Consider the following 19,074-nt stretch of genomic DNA (forward strand, 5'->3'; position numbering starts at 1 on the left):
GTGGGAATTATTCTGGCATTAGACAAAAATATACCGCTCTTTCAGCCTTTTTTGTTGCTACATGCAGCCTACCACGTTGACAGTAGAATGCAGGCGCATCACCTGCCCACCACTGAGCTGCCCTGAAAAGGATGCCTACCGAGAGAATGCTCTTTCCTGCTGCAAGAAATGCCCAAGTGCGTACTTGATAGCCCAGTTGAAAATAATATTTTAAAATATTACAATGAAATGCATTCAGCCTTATTGCTCAGCACAAACGATGTGGAACTGATGTAGTGAAATGGTCATTCAATCATGAATAAATTTCTTTTAGTCACATAGCAAAAGCAGAATTCTATCAATACCAAATTCCTTTGAAAGTGTACTGTCCGGTTAAACATTCAAAGATATCAAAATTTCTATTAATTAAAAGTTGCTGTTTACAGCACATATAATTCAAATGTTCCTGGAACATTCACTCCATTCAAGATGAAACTGGATGTTTCCAATTATATAATGACTAAAAGCTTGGTATGTTAAATAGCAGATAATGGTAAATATTCAACACCTCTTAACTGCGGTTATATAAGCTGATTATGCCGGATTCACTATATTGTGAATCGGAGGTATTATTTATAAACTTGTAACTGCCATATTGTATTGTTTTGTGTGAAGTGAAAATTATGTAACACCTATTTTAAAACTGTAACACTCATATGCCTCTTCTGTCAGATATTATCCCAGTGAAGCCACAAGATGGGGATGTTCCAACACAACTTCGTGACCAAGGCTCAAAGAAGACTAACAAGGACATATTGTCCAGTGGAGGTGAGCTTTGAGTGAAAGAGGAGAAAAATGATTGTAAGCGCCTCCAAGTGGTACTGTTACTAAGTGCAAGAGGATACAAAATTATCAAAATTTTGCTTCATTTGCTTTTTGCCCTTAATCACATTTTGTGCAGTGCCAGTGGGTACTATTCCAAATATATTCCCTTTGCATTGGCATGTAACGCAGTCAAATTATGATCATGATTGGTACGTGCATTGCCCTAAAACGAAATTCGAATGGTATACAGCTATGGTACACTTCATTCAAAATAAAGAATGGCATTTCTGCGTCCAATAAACATCTTGATTTTATTTCTTTGTTCCATGTTTCCATGTTACAGAAATAAGGAGCTATAAAAAGTCCTTGACATGGGTCGCATGTTAAGGAAAAGCGATGAAATGCTTCTCCACTGCATTTTTAAGGAAAGAAAAGAGTCATAGCTTGGCATGATATAGTGGAAGATTAAAGTTGAAGATTCTCATACTCAACTACACTTAAGTGTTGCACACACCAAAATTATTTGCTTTCATTACAGGCTGTCAATTTCAACTGCAAGTATTTCACAATGGAGAAGAATGGCATCCAACCGTCCAGCCGTTTGGCGAAATGAAATGCATTCGATGCCACTGCAAAGTAAGTCATTTGAATGCACAAAAAACTAGTGCAATACATCAGACTCCCTTTAAGACGAACTTGAATAAAGTAGAAAATTTGTTCGTTATATAAAACGTTCGTCTGAACAGAATTATCCCTGTTAAAATGGAACAACTAGGTTTCACCTTTAAGGACATAAGATACAACGCTAATGAGCTCCTATTGCAGGTTCTCGTTCACGTACAGGCACTTTAATATTTTTTTTAATTACCAATCTTTTTAATGTGTGCCTTTGTTGACCCACACTTACTCATTCTTATACTGTCCTAAGCTACCACATTATATGAAAACCGACTGACATAAAGACCCGTTTTCAACAAACCGTACGAGCATGCCTGCATGGCCTAGCGTCAGTGTGTCCACCTCTGGATACAAGGGTATTTGAGTGCTGGATTCCCATCTCATCTTGTTGTCTGAAAGAGAGCCCGAGCCCGCCCCAGCTTGGCCATGTCATGTGGGCTTGTGGTGTCACGCAATCCGAATTCCAGTGAGTGCACGGACATGTCACGACAACGGAGTCTTTAACGCTAACGCGTGAAAATATATGTGGGCTTGCTAAATTGTATTCAAATGCATGTTATCTGAAAGCGCCGCTACTGCAGCCTTACAGAGAAGTAATAATTGTAAATAGGGAATAGAGTGCACAATGCGTGAAGTGAGCTGAAGGCAGATCATGAAACTAGCTCATGGTATCCTATATGAAAATGTAATTGCTCTTGTTTTCTTTTCCACTGGCTTGTATTTCTCACCACATTCCACAACTGTTGCTATTTTTGTTGCCCTGCATTTTTATTTGCCCCCCCCCCCCTTTTTTTTTTCTCGTCCTGCTAGGAGAACCTAGATGTTAGCCAGCAGTGTGTCTCTATTACCTCGCAGCTTCGGCAGCATAACTCTTACCCTCTCCACAAGTAGTCATCTCATTTTTCATACACCGCAGGTCATGTGCATAGTGCCGATATCTGAGTTGTGATAACGCCTGTTTCGACGCCGCGTCAGTAGAATAAGCCGCCCTGGAGTTCTAAAGCCTCAATTCAGCGAGTGGGCGCACATTGCGCATATACATTTTAAGGTCCAACTCCATAGACACCTCCGCGACCTACACGCCGGGAGCCGTGAGCGCCTGCGCAGGGAGCGCCGCGCACTGGCGCGCAAAAAATGCGGTACACAACTCCAAGCGCATGGCGCGGTACGCGCCCAGTCGCGCGCTACATAATCGGCGGAACTTGTCGCGGAGGCTCTTTCACCACTTATGGAGCATTTTTGCAGCCTCTGTGATGAAAACACAAGAACATACACATGAAATGTTTGATGTACATGACATGAATAACGAACATACTCGCATGAATAATGAACAAACAGCATCTTACCTTCGCGTGGGAGCCCCGGCCCAAGTTCCACGGTCACCGCTATCCATAGAGCCGTCGTTACCAGCTCGTTCTTATAAAGCGCGTGGCTCGCAAGCCATAGCGACTGCCATCGGTCGATGGCGGCGGCGTTGAGCAGCTCGTTGTTGACTTCATTTATTTGGTGCAGGATTACGCGCTTCCATTGAGGTGGAGATTCGCCATTTTGCTCAAAATATGCCTAGAAGGCCTGTCAGACCCGCTCCGGACGACACAGACGCAGAGCGCTCGCTGACTGGTCGATGCTTGCACGCCAGAATTAGGACGTGCGCTGCCGAGAGCAGCGCGCGCTCCGAATATCTGGTACTGTCGGATCCGAGCGCCGTGAACGCGGTCGGCGGTGGGCGATGCGTCGCGTATGCGTAGACTTCCTCTGACCGGCGCGCGTGCATCCAAGCGCGCAGGACGCGCGCTTCGAGGGCTCATGGAGTTGTGGGAGGCAGTGCGTGGCACTTGACGCACGCGCGACGCTGAAATAACGACCATGTCAAACCTCGCCTGCGTAACGACAATGGTGCCCTATCTTTTACGCTCTGACCAGGCTTAATTCTTTCGAATGAATGCTTCCGTAAGACAATTTCTACGCAGCTGTTTACGACTATGTGCAAAGCACATGTTGTGGAGTAGAAAGTTTAATGCGTACCGATTAATGGCTCACGGGTCGGAAAAAACGTCGGCAAAAGTGTCCGCAGAAGGTGCCTATCTGCAGATTGAAAACATTGAAATAACGAGTTAATCGATGATAATACTAACTGATATATAAAGAATGACTTCTTAATTGGCTAAAGCAAACACAGTGATGCTTTCCAAATTAGGTCGGCCACCCCCAAGGTTTGATCCACAGACCCCAAACATTGACTTCTTCCGAATTTGACCAAGTAGGTGTCCAGCCTAATTTGACTACGGTCAACTGCGTACTGCCTTCCAAATGTTTTGGCCCATCCTAAAATTTTACCCACCAGACCACAAAATTTGACTCCATCCGAATTTGACCAAACTTTGTGTCCAACTAAGCTATGACCTACCCAGTGCTGCCTTCCATATTTAGGTGGACCACCCCCATAATTTCGCCCACCAGATCCATGAAATTTGTCTTTGTTAGAATTTGATTAAAATTGAGGTCCTCCTTAATCTGACTATGGTCAAATCACTGATGCCTTCGAAATATATGTGGGCCACCCCAAATTTGACCAAGATGGTGTACATCCTAATTTTAAATAACTGCTCTACTCCATTTCCTTCCTCCTTTTAGCTCCTTTTGCTGTGCCCATGAATACAATCTGATGAGAAAGAGTGTACTGGCTGTTAGCTATAGGAGCACGTAATTTACTGTGGAGCTCCATCTGTGCAGTGTGTTTTTCTTCTGTAACAAATCCTTCATTCCACCTCTCTTGAAAGGACGGCAAGTCCAGGTGCCGGAGACAGAGGTGTGCGAAGCTCTCCTGCCCAATAAAGTTCCAGAAGGAAGATGAATGCTGTCCACGCTGCGCGGAGAATGGTACCCCTGTTTTGACCGCTTTTTGAACAACATTATTTTCAGTGATAAGATTTGTGAGCCTCTGTAACTGCACGCATAGTAGGACCCGTTCCTGCTATCAGTAAAATATGGTTGATATGCTGCTGAGCTTCTCCCGTTATGCTGTCCTCATCGCAGGCTATACGTTGCGCGTGTACACAACTGTGCACGGCATTATAACGGTAATTGAGGGCTCATGCCTTAGGATGATACCTGATACTAAGTCTCTGTATGTAGTAATTTAGTGTTAGACAACAAAACAAATACTGTACGTAGTTATCAACAAAGCTGGAAGCCTAATTCCTTCCAGCTGGAGCTAGCTAGAAGTGAAAAGTTTTTATTTGGGAGCAAACAATAATGTTTCGGTTTAAACTTGATTAAAATGGAAGTTTGCTGCTGGAATCAAGCTCTATCTATAGCTGAATCTTTCCTATCTGGAGACGATCTTTCGGTTTCATAATGCAACTGGAAATGGATTATTTCTTTATTTGGGACAAGACAATTACAAGCGCCCATAGTCTCAACGTTACGTGCCTGTTCGCACCTTGTTAAAATCATGGCTAGCATTAGTTAAAACTACGTGCCATTGCAAAATCTTGTGCTTCGCTAGCAATACGAACACGCCTACTGTGATAAAGATTTAGCGTGAAATCACGCACATGTGCTTTCAAGTAACGTGCATGACGATGTAATCGCTCACTTGTTGCTGACGTGGCCGTGAAGGGAGCCGCATATTATGTGCTGCGGGACGCTTTGAGCGGCTTCAGCTCAGCTCGTCGCCGGGAACAGCCGCAGAGATCGTGGTGACGTGAACGATTGCGCTGTGGATGTCGCTGAAGCTATACCTAGCTCGCCTAGCTAGCCAGCGCAGTAAATGATGTCATCGTCTCCAAGATTATCCTTGCGATCACAGTGAGCGCGAAGCACACAGCATAAACGCATAAACTGTACCCAATGGTTATCGAACAGCTTTTGCCCTTGGAAAAAATAGATGAGTAACCCTCCTTGAACTCTCCATTCGTGGACGTTATTGCAGGTGAGAGTCGAGCAGGAGACCGACCCCCACGACGAACGGGCCGGAAGCGCAAAAGCCGCGGCGGGACATCGTGGAATTGAGCCTTCCCTCCTCACCCGGTGCTTCGTACGACTGGCACCTCCCTCCTCCTCCACTCTTACCACGAGCGAGCACACGAATGCGAGCCAGCAGACGCGGCTGAACCCTGGCAGCTGTACATTCCACCCACCGCCACCTCCGGGACAAGTGCCGCAATGCGGCCCCACAACGCCTGGTGCGCCTCCTGACGGCTGGTGGCCGCTGCCTCGACCTCATTCGACTTCCATCCTGTTGGAGTCATCGAGCCAGATTTGACTCTGTCGTTCTGGCATCGCGTAGCTGGCCACGCCATGCATGTCCGGCAATGCGCGGCCGAAAGAGAGCAAACAGGAGCATCCACGGGTGTACCTTCAATGGATCCGCACTGGCGGGAGAGCGGGCTGCTTTCTTGCGACGATGGGTCTAGCGCTACCCGCCATGACTTCAAGCTGCAGGACTGCTTCACGTCTATCTTTTGTGCTGCAAGACGGTGTGCGGTGCGGAATAGTGTGACTGAGTTTGGTGCGTGGTGAAGTCGAAAATAATTGTGCAATTGCGTCCGCACCTACCTATCTGTGGGTGACAGGAAAGCCAAAGCTTCTACTACTAACTTCGTCAGCCATGTGAAGGGGGCAGCAGAAACATTGGTTTATCTTTTCGTGCCGTCTCTCTCTGGGTCAAAACAGCTCTTTAGCACCTCTAAGACACGTCATATGTGAGCTCAAGCGCACATGACTATGAGGGTGTAACTGAATGACCAGTATAATGACACCGAAAACTTACGCGGCAAAAGCTGTCGTCTCTCTGCGGCTTTTGCTTGTTTGTTGTTGCCAGTGTTTTCGACTCATGAACCAACGAAGAAACTGAAGCTTCTGTCACATCTCAAAATTTGTTTGCAGTACAGCGCTAAGTGGCACAGTGAATTTCAGATTTCGCAATGTTTAAATTGGGGAATTGAAAAAAATATGCAGTGAGTTTTTTCATCAGTTGCGATTTGAAGTTGCCGCAGTAATGTCACTTACCCATTTATATTTTGCTTGGTCTCGTACTCAAGAAATCTAGTTATTGCTCAGTAAATAGCCCCATCAGCTTACAGCAGGTTATGTATACCAACACTTCGAAAACCTTCACTCAATAATTAATAACTTTAAATGCACAGATAGTGATCATCCTCAATGCTACATAAGCAACGCATTTTTTTCTGTTCGGGAATTCATGGTGTTAAGAAAATTCCTACTGTTCTCTTCAGCGCTGTTCCGACCATTGTCATGGGTCTAGTTTTCGCTCTGTGAGCAAATAAAAGCCGCAGTAATGAATAATAAATATACAGTAAAATCTCGTTGATACGGTTCCACGTTATACGTGTTTCGGGACAATACTAGTGTTTTTTTTTTTTTTTTTTCGTTCCCGGCCGATGCCCTATAGACGCAAGGCATTTTCGTCCAGATGTGACCGTATTTTAAAGTCTGTTAAAAAAAATACGACAGCAAAAGCATGAAAAACTCTTGTGGTTTCAGATTTCCCTCCAAGACGGCGAAAAAAAGTCAGCCGAAGAAAAGGGACAAAGAGCGACAGTGACTCGTGGCCGATAGTTTCAATACTACTTGATCGTCTAATGACACCCATCGCTCTTGCTGTCTGCAGCGCTGACCATGGCGGCCTGCCAAAATGCTGCCCGCAGATAACATCACGTGCTTATCTTTTGAGGATCGCTTGTAGGGGTAAGCTTTGGGCAAAGTTGGCAGAGTGCCAAGTTTTAGAAGGGACTTTAGTTTTAGAGGCTCTTCGCGGCTTGCCTCCTGCAGAGGCTAAGCGACGAAACTGTGACTCGCTCTGCGCGTTTCAGAAAAGCTTGCCTCGGGACACTGAGAAACAAAAAATCCAGCATGAAACAACAATTCCTTAAAGGCGTGGTAATAGAAGTTCTGCGCAAAGTACGATTCAATCGCGACCTTTCGGGGGCCTGTATTGGGTAATACAATTTTCGGATAATTCGTTTTAATTTTCAAATCCCGCTAGAATCGTATCCAGGCGATTCCACTGTACTTAATGTCTGCAATTCATGAATGAAGTAATCATGGTTTTTTTTTTCTTCGTGTCCGTGCACATTGTTAAATGGTTGCCTCATGCAATTATTGGGCAGGGGTTCTCAATCTTGATTAATGTGAATTTGCTCGCCTAGAACTGAGCATGCCTGTTGCATGCTTCTTTCATATAATTGTTAGTCTTATGGCTATGTTTCTCAAGTCAGTGCTGCCAAAAATGTAAAAGCAGTCCTTAGCATACATATCATTATTGATCATTCATAAATTAAAGTTATATTGAAAAGCGTGTGGTTTACTAGTTGCATAACAATGTTACGACAAGCGTAGTCATCGCCTTTGACAATTTCTTAAAATATTTTCTCACGAGCGCGCATTAGGAACCGGTTATTTTTGTTTGTTTTTTGGGGAACAACGCGTTTGAATACATTTTGCATACTGGCACAGTATGTTTCCTGAATAACTAGATTCATCAGTGGAGCATAAAGCCTGATGGCATTTCTACAGAATTCAAGCCTAAATTGGAACCTCTATTGATGTCACGTCGCAAAAGCTTCTGGTGTCCCTATACATACATTGCAATTCTCTTAATTGCTTGCGCAGGATGCGTAAGGCACTAGCATTTTAAGCTCCAGCAGCCAGCTATATTTGTTGTCCCTCGGTTTTTGTTTGTTTTCTTCACATTTAAGAAATGATTTTCGTACTGTACTGTAGCACCATGAATTTCGTTGGGCATAATGTAGTGGTCTCTTTTTCGAAATCCCTTGCTTCCTTTGCTCACGCAATAATTTCTCACGCGGAGAAAATTTTCGCCCGTTCGTTACTAGCTAGGTATATACATCATTTAGGCTGAAGTATAAGCGGAGGTCACTACTAAGGAGATTATTAGCGCATTTTTACTTTCTTTAAATTACTGTTCCTGTTTAGCCAATTTATAAGACAGTTTTTACTGTTCAGCCAGTTTACTGCATTGTATTCTCGCCTTCAAAAATAGTATTGATATATAGTAAGGCACACAAATTACTAGGAGAAGGGATAAATACAAGCACGCCTCCCAAGGGTGCGATACTTGCCCTGCGACACTGCGAGATCCTGAAGAAGTGTGGTTACTTAAGCCTAGGCATGCAAAAGTGGGCTAGTCGTTGGTGCCACATATTTATAGGTGTCAGTTGGAACATACGAGCCAAAAGCATTGTCATACAGACGCTTGCGTGCCGCTACTTTAACGAGCGGTTAAGTCACGTTCCCTGCAATCGCTTTCATCACCTCATTTAAAAAGAACTTAAAAGCTGCATTTCATCAGCATGTATTGCTTATTTATTATCATTTTCTTCCTTCTTGTATGCAGCGAGGATTCATTGCTTGAGATCTGAATATGAGCAGCCCATAATATCCTGCTCGTGAAATGCGAGCAAGCGACATAGCAAGGAAAGAAAATCTTTTGGAAATCACAAGGGTCGGCTTAATTGTTAGCAATGCCTCTAACAAGACATCCGAATATTCACCCTCTCTCGACGTTACTCGTTGCATGGTTTTGCTGTGCAGTTCTCACAAGCATGTGATGCAGCGCGTGACTACAGTGTTTCTAGGTGACGCGAGCAAGATGCTTTCGGCTATTCGTTGCAAGGCGCCAGTGGGTCGGCGTCTTCACTGCACGACAGAGGACTCTGCGTTCAGTTATCCTCGACGTCGTGGTCATCACCGAGTGGGGAGCAGCTCTCGTTCAAAAAGCACAGTTCATGCTGCTAACTGCGGGGAGTCCAGAACTTTCTGCGACAGGTTCACTGTCTTAGCTCAGTGGTCCTTTGCTTGTTGCGATGTGCGTTTGATGGAGCGAATGTTTGGTTCTTCGAGATTGTCTTCCTTTTTTTGCACGTGTGCCAGAGAGTACCGGCTGTTATTATGCCATTGTTGAATGCCCATCTTGTAGAATCTTTTGTCAATGCCTTGGCTTCCTCATCGCTTTATTTTTCATTATTTTGTTTTGTTAGCGAAGTTTTATTTTAGCGTGTGACTGTTGGTAATTTTGAAATATCATGTTTGTAGACTGTGAAGGCGGCAGAAGGCAACTAAGTGAGATAAAGATACCAGACATATCTATAAGATTATTGCAGATGATGAAATAAAATACCTTTTGTTTATTCTTCTCTGCCTCCATCATATTTGTACTTTTATGGTTTGGATGCCGGATTTTTTTTTTATTTTTTTTTTTGCAGCGAAAAGTCTACAGCTTCGCTTTTGAAGCTCAACCATGATAAATGGAATGAGAGGTGATCCGTAGGCTGCTCCTCGCGCTCACCGAGAGAAAGCAGAAAAACTTCGCTTGGCGGATACCGAACGCCCGCCGGTAGAAGAGGCCGTCAGTCGTGGTTATGGAGCGATGGTTCTTTCGGCATCGAAGAGCCGACCGACGGCGAAGTGCTGGCGGCCGGCTATCAGTCCAGTGAAGTGTGGTGACCGGCGTGAAGAACGCCTGCGCGCACTGCGCACGCTTATTTTCCTAAACTATGCCGGTCGGTCTGGCGCATTAGGCTTGGGCGATGCCACGTTGAAGAGTGACCCCAAGCTAAACTGGGGCAGGCCACTGAGGAGCGAGAGATCAAGCTTAGGCGGGGCATGCACGTGTGACCGAAACGCTAAAATTTGCCTATAAGACGTCCAACCGGCCAGTTGCCAGTAAAATTCTAAAAAGGGACTGTAATCCCAAACATTTCGGCCGCTAGTGTTATACTTGCGGACAAAATATTTTGTGGCTCAAAAGCAAAGGCTAGGCGGGAAAATGAACGTGACGGGCTTTTGTCCCCGTCCCTCGGAGAATGGCATACCTCATTCAACTGCCCCCCGCAAGCAACCACAGCTCCTACTCCGCACAATAGACGCGATGGCATAGTGACAAAGGCGTGCCTCCTTCCCTTTCCTGCCTACTTCCGCTGCAGAATCACAATAAGCTTCCTGAGAGTAATATAGTCAGCTTTCACTGATTACTGCGCAGAACTGGTAATTTTAGCCCTACTAATTATTTTTTTTTCTCTGATTAATCACTTCGCACCATGGCACCGGCTGCTTCCCAGTAAATAACTTATATCCATTGAACGTGTGAATAAGGTACGGATATCCGGTGTCGACAAGCTTAGGCCGAGCATGCACGTGACAGCAAGACGCTAAAACGGGACTATGAGTAATTACTTCCTTATTAGAATTCTGTATATCAGGCGCGGCGATTCATCGTATGTCCGACGAACATAGGTTATCACCCATGGATATCCGAAGGATAGTTGTATAAATGGAGCTTTTCCGACTGGAAGGCATTGAGTGGTACCTGCATATTGTTCTCAACTCAAGACAGGAAACTGAGTTTTGGGAAGAAGAAAAAAAGCCATAGTAGCTCTACGTGCTGAATTCCTATCATAATTTCCATCATCAACACGTGCGTGATTCTCTCTCCTGTACATCAGCATGGCAGGAGGATTCAATAAATGCAAATATATAACTGGAATTAAACGTGATCCGGGTATTTATAGCACACTGAGCTTATGTTCATTATTCGTAATTCACAGTTCTCTGGCTTCACTTACCTAAAAACTTGGAGTTGACATAACTTCTATTGCCCTGTAGAAATGCTGGGTGACATGTCCCCCCTATGGAGATGGGAGAAAACTTAATTGGTTTGAGCGCTGTCCAGAAATCACTTAGTTCCAAAGAATTCGCAACGGTTTCTTTTTAAATTGCTGCGAACATACCCGTATAACCTCCCGGTGGATATCTGGTACGGGTGTGTGTAGCTGGTCTATTTAAAATAATGTTTGTGTCTCCTTCGGAGGTACTTGCGAGGGCCGTCAGATATCGGCGGATCTCCTCCAGATATTTGTAAATCCTATCGAGGATATCTTACGGAAGTAGGATGAATGTACGCTGAGTAATGGTTGCGTTGGTCTGGGCTCCTGCTACGAAGAATTCGAGGCGCTGCAGCCCGTCCCACCTACGTATCGCACTGTATATATTTGAAGTCACTTAAGGGAACCCTGGAAATATTGGATAAATGTGCGTAGCCAGAATGCGGAGTGCAAAAGATTAGAAGCGACGTTTTCACACAGAAGATATGACCTTGGTACACATTTGTATGGGCATGGTTGTTCCTAAAATGTCCGAATTATTTACCCGCTTTGGTTTTCGAATACGAGTAATAAACACAGGTTCATTTTTGCAAAAGTTAGAATCGAGTACTGTAATGTGCTACGCAGTGATGAACAATAGAAACTAGAAAGCATACCTCGGAGTTTTTTAGGCGTAAGGTTTAAAATTTAGACATGAAGTTCATTCTCCGTAGCGAGCAGGGTTTCTCGATCCAGGGAATAGAGATTCATAAATGATGCTTCCTCATGAAAGCCCCTGCAGGAACCATTTGAGACTTTGGTATAAATGATAAAACTGACCTAATCAGCTACCGCTGATGAAAAGGCTCAGATTGATACATGCTATCTGCAAACGTGAAACGAACATGCAGGCCGGGCCGCTTGACGAATACGAATACGAAGCGACATTTGGAATGAAAGTCTAGTCACGAGACAAGTAGCAATTGTGCGTCCTCGACCTGGAACACCCTGCATGACGTCCAGCTAGGACTGACGCCAGCAATATTATTTAAAAAAGCGCAAAAAGAAGCTCTCCTCGAATCGCGTTTCCCGAAACGTTTTAAGCGATAGCTTATATAGTGCCGCGACGCCGGACGCACAGGGCCGGAGCCGAGGGTAATGTTGACCGGCGAGGAGTCGAGGAACCGAGAAGACCAGGAGCTTTCATTACAGCAGAGTACAAGGAGTTTATTTACATCTTTACACTTAGGAGATTTCGGAAGGAAGCCCTCTCCCGATGTAAGACACCAGGTTTTCTTCTCTCGGGTCTCCCTAGGTCCCTAGGCAGGGAATCGGCTCATCTTCGGCACAGGACAATCGCAAAGCGCGAGTTGACAGTTCTCTCACTGCATCATCGAGCCCCGCCCCGCATATTCTTGCACGTGCGCCACTACACTTTCACACACACCTCGCCATCTGGAAATAATTTAAAGTTTGACATCGTTTAAGGAGCGATGTATAACTTCAGACGCATGGGGGGGGGGGGGGGGGGGGGGGGGGGGCGTTGTCGATTAATACTTGAGAGTCAGCATTGATACCTTCGTCGATAGAAATATTAGTGTAGAGTGCCGCGACATCAAGTGTGGCAGGTTAGCCGTGTTATTAATAAGCTCAATTATTCGAAGAACGTAAGTGTGTCCTGCTCAAAGCAGAGGAAGTTGGATCGGGAGGTCTGCTAAAAGTTAACTTATGAATATTAGCAGGTTTTCTGTGGCCGTATTATTGTTAAACACAATTGGCCTTCCTGGTATGTTTGTGATAAACAATGCTCCTGCGGAACCTTATGAATCTTGGGCAGTAGGCAAAATCGACCTGTTTGTTTGTTTGATGGCTTGAGAAATTTGTAATCAATCCCGTTAATTATTCCTCTGCCGAATATATCTCCTATATACTCAGGACGACTTTACTGAACTGTTCTGTCAGATCGATATTACACTTTTCATAGTGGCAAGACTTCTTAGGCTATCTATAGGCCCCTTTTTGTATTTTTTGACTGCATACACAATACGCAAATCACACAAAAGTAAAAGAACGGCGTCAGATGCAACTGCGCATATCGATGTTACTTTTGTTCTACTCGAATTGGGCAGAAATGTCAGGCGAAGAGACAAAAAGCAAACTTTAATGAAAGATGCTTAAGCTGAACTCGACGAAAGAAATAAGGCAAGGTTGCAATGGAAGATCCGCCGCAACAGTGACGGGCATGTAAATTCGCACAGCGACTGCTTCGAGCTCAGAGTCGTTAAGAGAAAATTGCCTCCTCGTCGCGCCGTCTACCAAGAGTGAAATCGAACTGCTCGAAGGAAAACGAGGCAGGGAAAACGAAGGTTAATGAAGTATCTTCCATGCTGGTAGAAAGTGAGGCGCGGATTCAGGAACTAGGAAGAGGCTTTTCATTCCTGTCATACAGAATAAGTGCTGTATAGAACGCGACAGGAGCAAACAAAACAGTTGGGATGAAGGATGGTGGAAAGAACGCTTACGACTCCGATCAGAGAGGAAATGACTCGAGCGCTTGTGCACTACGTAGGGAAACATGAGACAAGTAAAAACGAGAGAAGGATGAAGGGAGGAAGCGATTTTACATTCGAGAGCGTACAGCAGAGCTGTAATTTCACTCTGTTAGGACGTAAAAAAAGGGACATAAGCCATGTTTTCTGAGAGATACGTTATGTGTGAGCCTGGCAAAGCAAACCGAGATGAGAGCACAAATTAAGGCAGGCAAACTGGCTCGTATTCGGTAAGGCTATAAAAGAACATGCATTCGTGTGGAAGAAAACGGTGCACAAAAAAATGGAGAGCAATTAATTTTGTTGGAGGATTGATTGTCCTCCATTTCCTTTTCTGTGCATCAGTTTCTTATGGAAAACTATCATAACTGCTCATCTTCGCCACAGCTCTAAACGAATAAATACATGTATGAAAGAACCTGGCTCATAAAAATGGAAAAAGGGAAAGGAAGGATCAAAATAAATAAAAACGAGAGAGTATTTAGGGGAGGGTGTGAAGAGTGTGCGAAACAAACTTTAAGCGCGAAGGCAACAGTCACGTGGGAACACTCGAAAGGAACAGCCGAAGTGGAAGAAATGCGGTAGGCGTTGAAGGTAAATAGACGTGGCGAATGTAGAAAATGCGGGAGGAAACGTTTTGGGAAACAAACGGACTGTTTGAGTGCTAGAAGCCAGATCTTAGCAAACGATCTAACAGGTATAGACGCAAGGTCTCTTCCCTGAAATGTCGGCCAATATCATGAGCTGTCCGCTAGCAACCAAAAGAGCCACAGCTCGAAAACGCGGTTTCGCGTTGGTCGCTTGCGAGTCCCGGAGTAAACAGAAAAGAAGGTCATGCATAGCCCATTTCCGCTAACGTCCAGCTATCGCTCTCAAATCGATTACAAGAGGCGAAGCGCCGTCGAGAAGATGCGCTACGGAAGTGGGAATGTACGGATGGTTGTGCTTCGCAAGTTCTGTTGACCGGGAGTACAAAGCTGTCCCTCTCAGACAACCGAAGTCAGGCACTGTAACTACGACGGCGAAGTGTGAAAGTCCTCCACGAGACAATTGCGCGATATTGTCGAATCCACTAAACTATTTTGTCTATAAATATGTTCATTTGAGAATTTCTTATTTACAAATGAACGATGATCGCATTGATAATATTGATTCCTCGTTAGTTTATTTAAGCGGCATCTGAGCTTGGATAGGCTCGCAGGTACACATTGCATCGAAACTCCCCACATTCTTCTGGGAAGAACCTGTAGCGCAACTTTTTCCGTAAAACCAGGCAGTGGAGTTCTGTGATTCATCAACAAAACAAGTTGAAACTGTGGCCACGCCTTGTTAGTGCGGCATATCAAGGGAGAGAGTGGGTACTGCGTACTTGTGTCACCATCGGCTTAACCACCGTACTTTTATGAGACCTTGTTCTGACGTTTCAGGCGATGTTGTCTCAGAAGGCGATGCCATTGATCACTTTACTGTCTTCAATAGACTTTATGACGTGCCACATTTTGCATCTCCTACTTGACATGTGTTTAAACAACCACAAAGCAGGAAATGTGTCAAGCTCAGGAACATAACAGCAGTTGCGACTAGTAAACTGGACAAGATTAACCTTCTTGGGGCATAAAATGTAATGGACACTTTCGGGTTGATCTCTTGGGGGCTCGCTCCTGCCCTGGTGTCTTTATCCCGTGCCTAGGTAGCGAGTAAAGACTAACAAAAAGATCTCCACGAGCTGAATCAATCTCTACACTCCTAACTGCTCATAACATAAATAAACAGCGTTTCATCTCGCACATTTCGCTCGGAACTTAATCACTTCGCCCGTACAGCTCCCTCACGAAGTGCTGCGCAAACATTCAGGCAGGGAAGTAGTAATAATACGTGAAACTGGTTAGGGAAGCCGCGAGCACAGCAAACCGTAAGCCTCGTGTGTAATTCTCGCGGAGTACACTGCGAACGAGGGCAATGCCTCTGCGGCCTGCTTTCTTTCGCGGGGGCCAATGGCCCGTACACGCGACGCCGTGCAGCCTACAAAGCCAGCAAAAGCACCACGGCTCGCCGAGAGGACCTCCCCGAGGGGCTGTTTTGGGCTCGCTCAGACAACGGACCGCATCGCGAACAGCACGAGTCTCTGTCGTTACGAGAGACCGTCGCGATTGGCTTGCCGAAGCACATCGCAAGAGGCAGTGAAGCACGTTCGACCGACGGCTGGTCATGTTCGTTCCCGAACAGACTGCATGGGAAGGCGGTGGGAGGAAAGGGTGCAATGGTTGTTTCGGGTCGAACGCAGAATAGCCACGGAAATTAATCCAGCGTACATAGCGGAAGGCAGTTATCCCAGCCAACCAGGTGGCGGAAAGGAAGGATATTCTGGCTGTCAAAGGAAAACCGCGCTTCCATGCACCGTTCTTTTATAGCGAACGGCTTGCTCCAAACATGCATATCGCTGAAGGAGTAGTGTAGCAAAGAAACGAGCGTCCGAAAGTTGGCTTATCCTAAATAAAACCATATAACGATCAATATTCCGGGACTAGAGATACTGAGGCCTGTGGACAGAATTCCTGTGAATGGGCACAAGGTTTAAGGGCACCAGTTATATGACAGCATGGCATAAAGCAAGTGAAATAATATTTCGTAACCTTGTTGTACAGAGCCGCGAACAAAATATATCCACAAAAGATTATGATATCGTGTGTGACAGGCAATAGCCAGTTGCGATAAAATTATTTGTATGTACAAAAGATAAGAAGCTCCACTGCGTAACACAAACAGATAAGGCTTGCGAGATATAATAGATACATGGTATACATGAACATACATGTACAATACGTAGAATTAAATGTTTGGTGCGAAAAAAACTACTTCGAGGAGATATAAACATAATATGTCATGTATTTGTTTAAGCAGGCGGATAGGAGATGACGCAGCGTTTTAAGTCCATAATGTGTACGTGCTTTTGATGTTCCTCGGGTTCCTGAATGTCGAGTAGTGCTGATGGTCTCTTTAGTGGTTTGGTTTGTGATGCGACAATCCGGAATGATGTGTTCGCTGGCGTGAGGCTTAGAACACATCGCACTCACAAAATACCGGGTCAGTAAGGGTAACGCTTAGCTGGTGGAATGAGAAAGTTCGCTTTTATGTGGCGCTAGAAGCGGGTCATTTCGGTCACTTGGGTCAAAGGTGCCACTCCGGCACTATGCTTACTATGTCCAGGTTAAATAGGCCGGGACAACAAATTGCCGATGATTCTCACAGTTCAGCACTTCGTGCAGCGTATGGATGCGAACCGCAATTTTGGAACTCTCTCTTACAGTCCGCGCTATACCTGGTGGCACGAAAAAAGGAAAATTATATTTTTCATGTTTCAAAGCCTCCCCATCTGTATACCCTGACAGAACGTTCAAATAACCAGTGAAATAAAAAAGGCCCCTGGTGTGAGTTAAGCAGACGCAGCGAAAGCGAGGCAAAAACACTCCGAACCGCTGGTATCTGTACAAATTAACTGTATGGCAGGTAGGATTACGCTGAGTACTACGTCATACGTTTTCTTGTGACATTCTGGCTATCTTATGTTTAAGATACTACTACACTGCAAATAAAGTTGAGCTATTACAAGCTATTGGTGATGTTATTTTCTCATATATGTTACCTAGAACAGCTACATTCCAATTTACACAAATACCGACAATAGTCAACCGTTTGTGCCGCCATTTCTAGTTTTTACCAACGCTCTGAAATAATTTTAGACATTGGAGAACCTCTTTACTCCGCTCTCGCTAACATGTGCTTGTTGAAACTTCGTTTCTTTGGTTCCCGTGCCATTGTTGCTGCCTGGAACGATAAACGGGTCCTACTATTCACGCCTCAGTTATGGCTTGAAACATATAACATCACAGGCGCTCTTGATGTCACTATGCTGTCCAATACACATCCACAGTTTGCGAGCAGTATTTTGTTGCACGTTCAGTGTCCTTATCAGGCGTTACTGTAAGGCTTGGAGAGCTGCTCCGTTACCGAGTGCAGAAGAAAGAAGGCTAGAAAGGGACACCATGCAATATGCTCTCAGACGCCGCAGCTTATTTTATCCATCTCAAGCTTTCCTAGTAGTGCCTTACTGCAGTGCCATACAACACAGAAAACACTGCCACGAACGCTGGAATAGGCGTGCTATGAAATGCCTCCCTTCTCTGAGTAGCCAAGTGTACTCATTTTCAATGTCTCCCGTATTTCCCACGTGGCCTGTTCAGTGCTCTTTTTTATTTTTACCACTGCGTTACTTTATCGCAGTTTTTTTTTGTGTGTATGTGTGTGTGGCACATGGGTTCCAACGGTCTGGAGGAAGCCGCCTTTTCCATTTCCAGTCACGCAGCCCTATATCGCGGGCACAGAAAGGCGGAAGTATCCGTGGCACCTCGTCTCCGCTGCATGTGCATTTTCCTTTTCCACGGAGAGCAGGCCAGACGTTGGTGGCTCCACTCGATATCACGCGAGTTTCGTAGCGCTGTTTATGGAGCAAGAAAGTCAAAAAGACTAGTTCGGTTCTGCCACGGGGCTGATATGGAGGATGCAACGTGGAAAACAAAGCCAGACCCTATTTCCTTACGACTGAGCGCGGTCTGCGCATTGTAACTCTCTGGATTCTAAGGAAACGCGGTAGTGAAAAAACATTGTTGTCAGGATGAGACATTTTCGGTAGCGTACAGAGCCAAAACCTGCCAACATAAAAAGCGCATTCCCAGGAAGGATAAAAAGCGGCTGCGATGCAATGTGTTTTTGCTGTTTGTCAGCTCGGGTCGAAACTCGCGAGAGTGCAAACACGAAGAAAAAAATGAAAAATGCGGCCTGACGTTGCAACTTGAGGGGAACAGAAGGTAACTCGCAGAAAGAATATAATGTGAAAATAAATTCCATAAACGGAGAAAAGACAGTATAAATTCCTAAATTGCAGGCGACTTATTAATAGACACCACCACAATTAAGTTGCAGGAGATACGGGCTCTAAAGGTGTTATCGATACTGGTATTGTTTGGCTAACATGGCGTAGTATACGGTATGGTACGGTAAGTTTTGTATGTTATGTTATGGTATGGCATGCGTGATAGGGTATGGTATGGTATGACATGGCATGGCATGGCATGGTATGACATGGCATGGCATGGCATGGTATGGTATGGTATGGTACGGTATGGTATGGTATGGTATGGTATGGTATGGTATGGTATGGTATGGTATGGTATGGTATGGTATGGTATGGTATGGTATGGTATCTTATGACAAGGCATTGTATGACATCGTATGGGAGGTTTAACGTGCTGAAGCGGCATATGAACTTTAGGGACGCCGTAGAGGAGTACTTTTGTCCATAAAATTTAGACTGTAGAATAAACGTGCGGTGGCGTTGTAAAACATTTTTTTTTGCATTT

At 44.9% G+C, this 19,074-nt stretch overlaps 1 protein-coding gene and 1 long non-coding RNA gene across 2 annotated transcripts in view; one reads left to right on the forward strand and one right to left on the reverse strand.

Moving 5' to 3' along the window:
• The window catches only part of LOC146197380 (dorsal-ventral patterning protein Sog-like), a 224,120-nt gene extending 214,495 nt beyond the window's left edge, over positions 1–9,625 (forward strand). The window contains exons 19-23 of the mRNA XM_084599191.1: positions 68–176; positions 712–807; positions 1,343–1,440; positions 4,263–4,362; positions 5,417–9,625. Coding sequence (XP_084455317.1) covers positions 68–176; positions 712–807; positions 1,343–1,440; positions 4,263–4,362; positions 5,417–5,496 — 483 coding nt within the window. The 3' untranslated portion in view covers positions 5,497–9,625. The remainder of the gene's footprint in view (positions 1–67; positions 177–711; positions 808–1,342; positions 1,441–4,262; positions 4,363–5,416) is intronic.
• The window catches only part of LOC146197381 (uncharacterized), a 201,353-nt gene that overhangs the window by 169,970 nt on the left and 12,309 nt on the right, over positions 1–19,074 (reverse strand). The gene's annotated exons all lie outside the window — the stretch shown is intronic.

This window comes from Amblyomma maculatum, chromosome 3 (genome assembly GCF_055883805.1).
Source record: "Amblyomma maculatum isolate TAMU_Amacu chromosome 3, ASM5588380v1, whole genome shotgun sequence".
NCBI lineage: Eukaryota > Metazoa > Arthropoda > Arachnida > Ixodida > Ixodidae > Amblyomma > Amblyomma maculatum.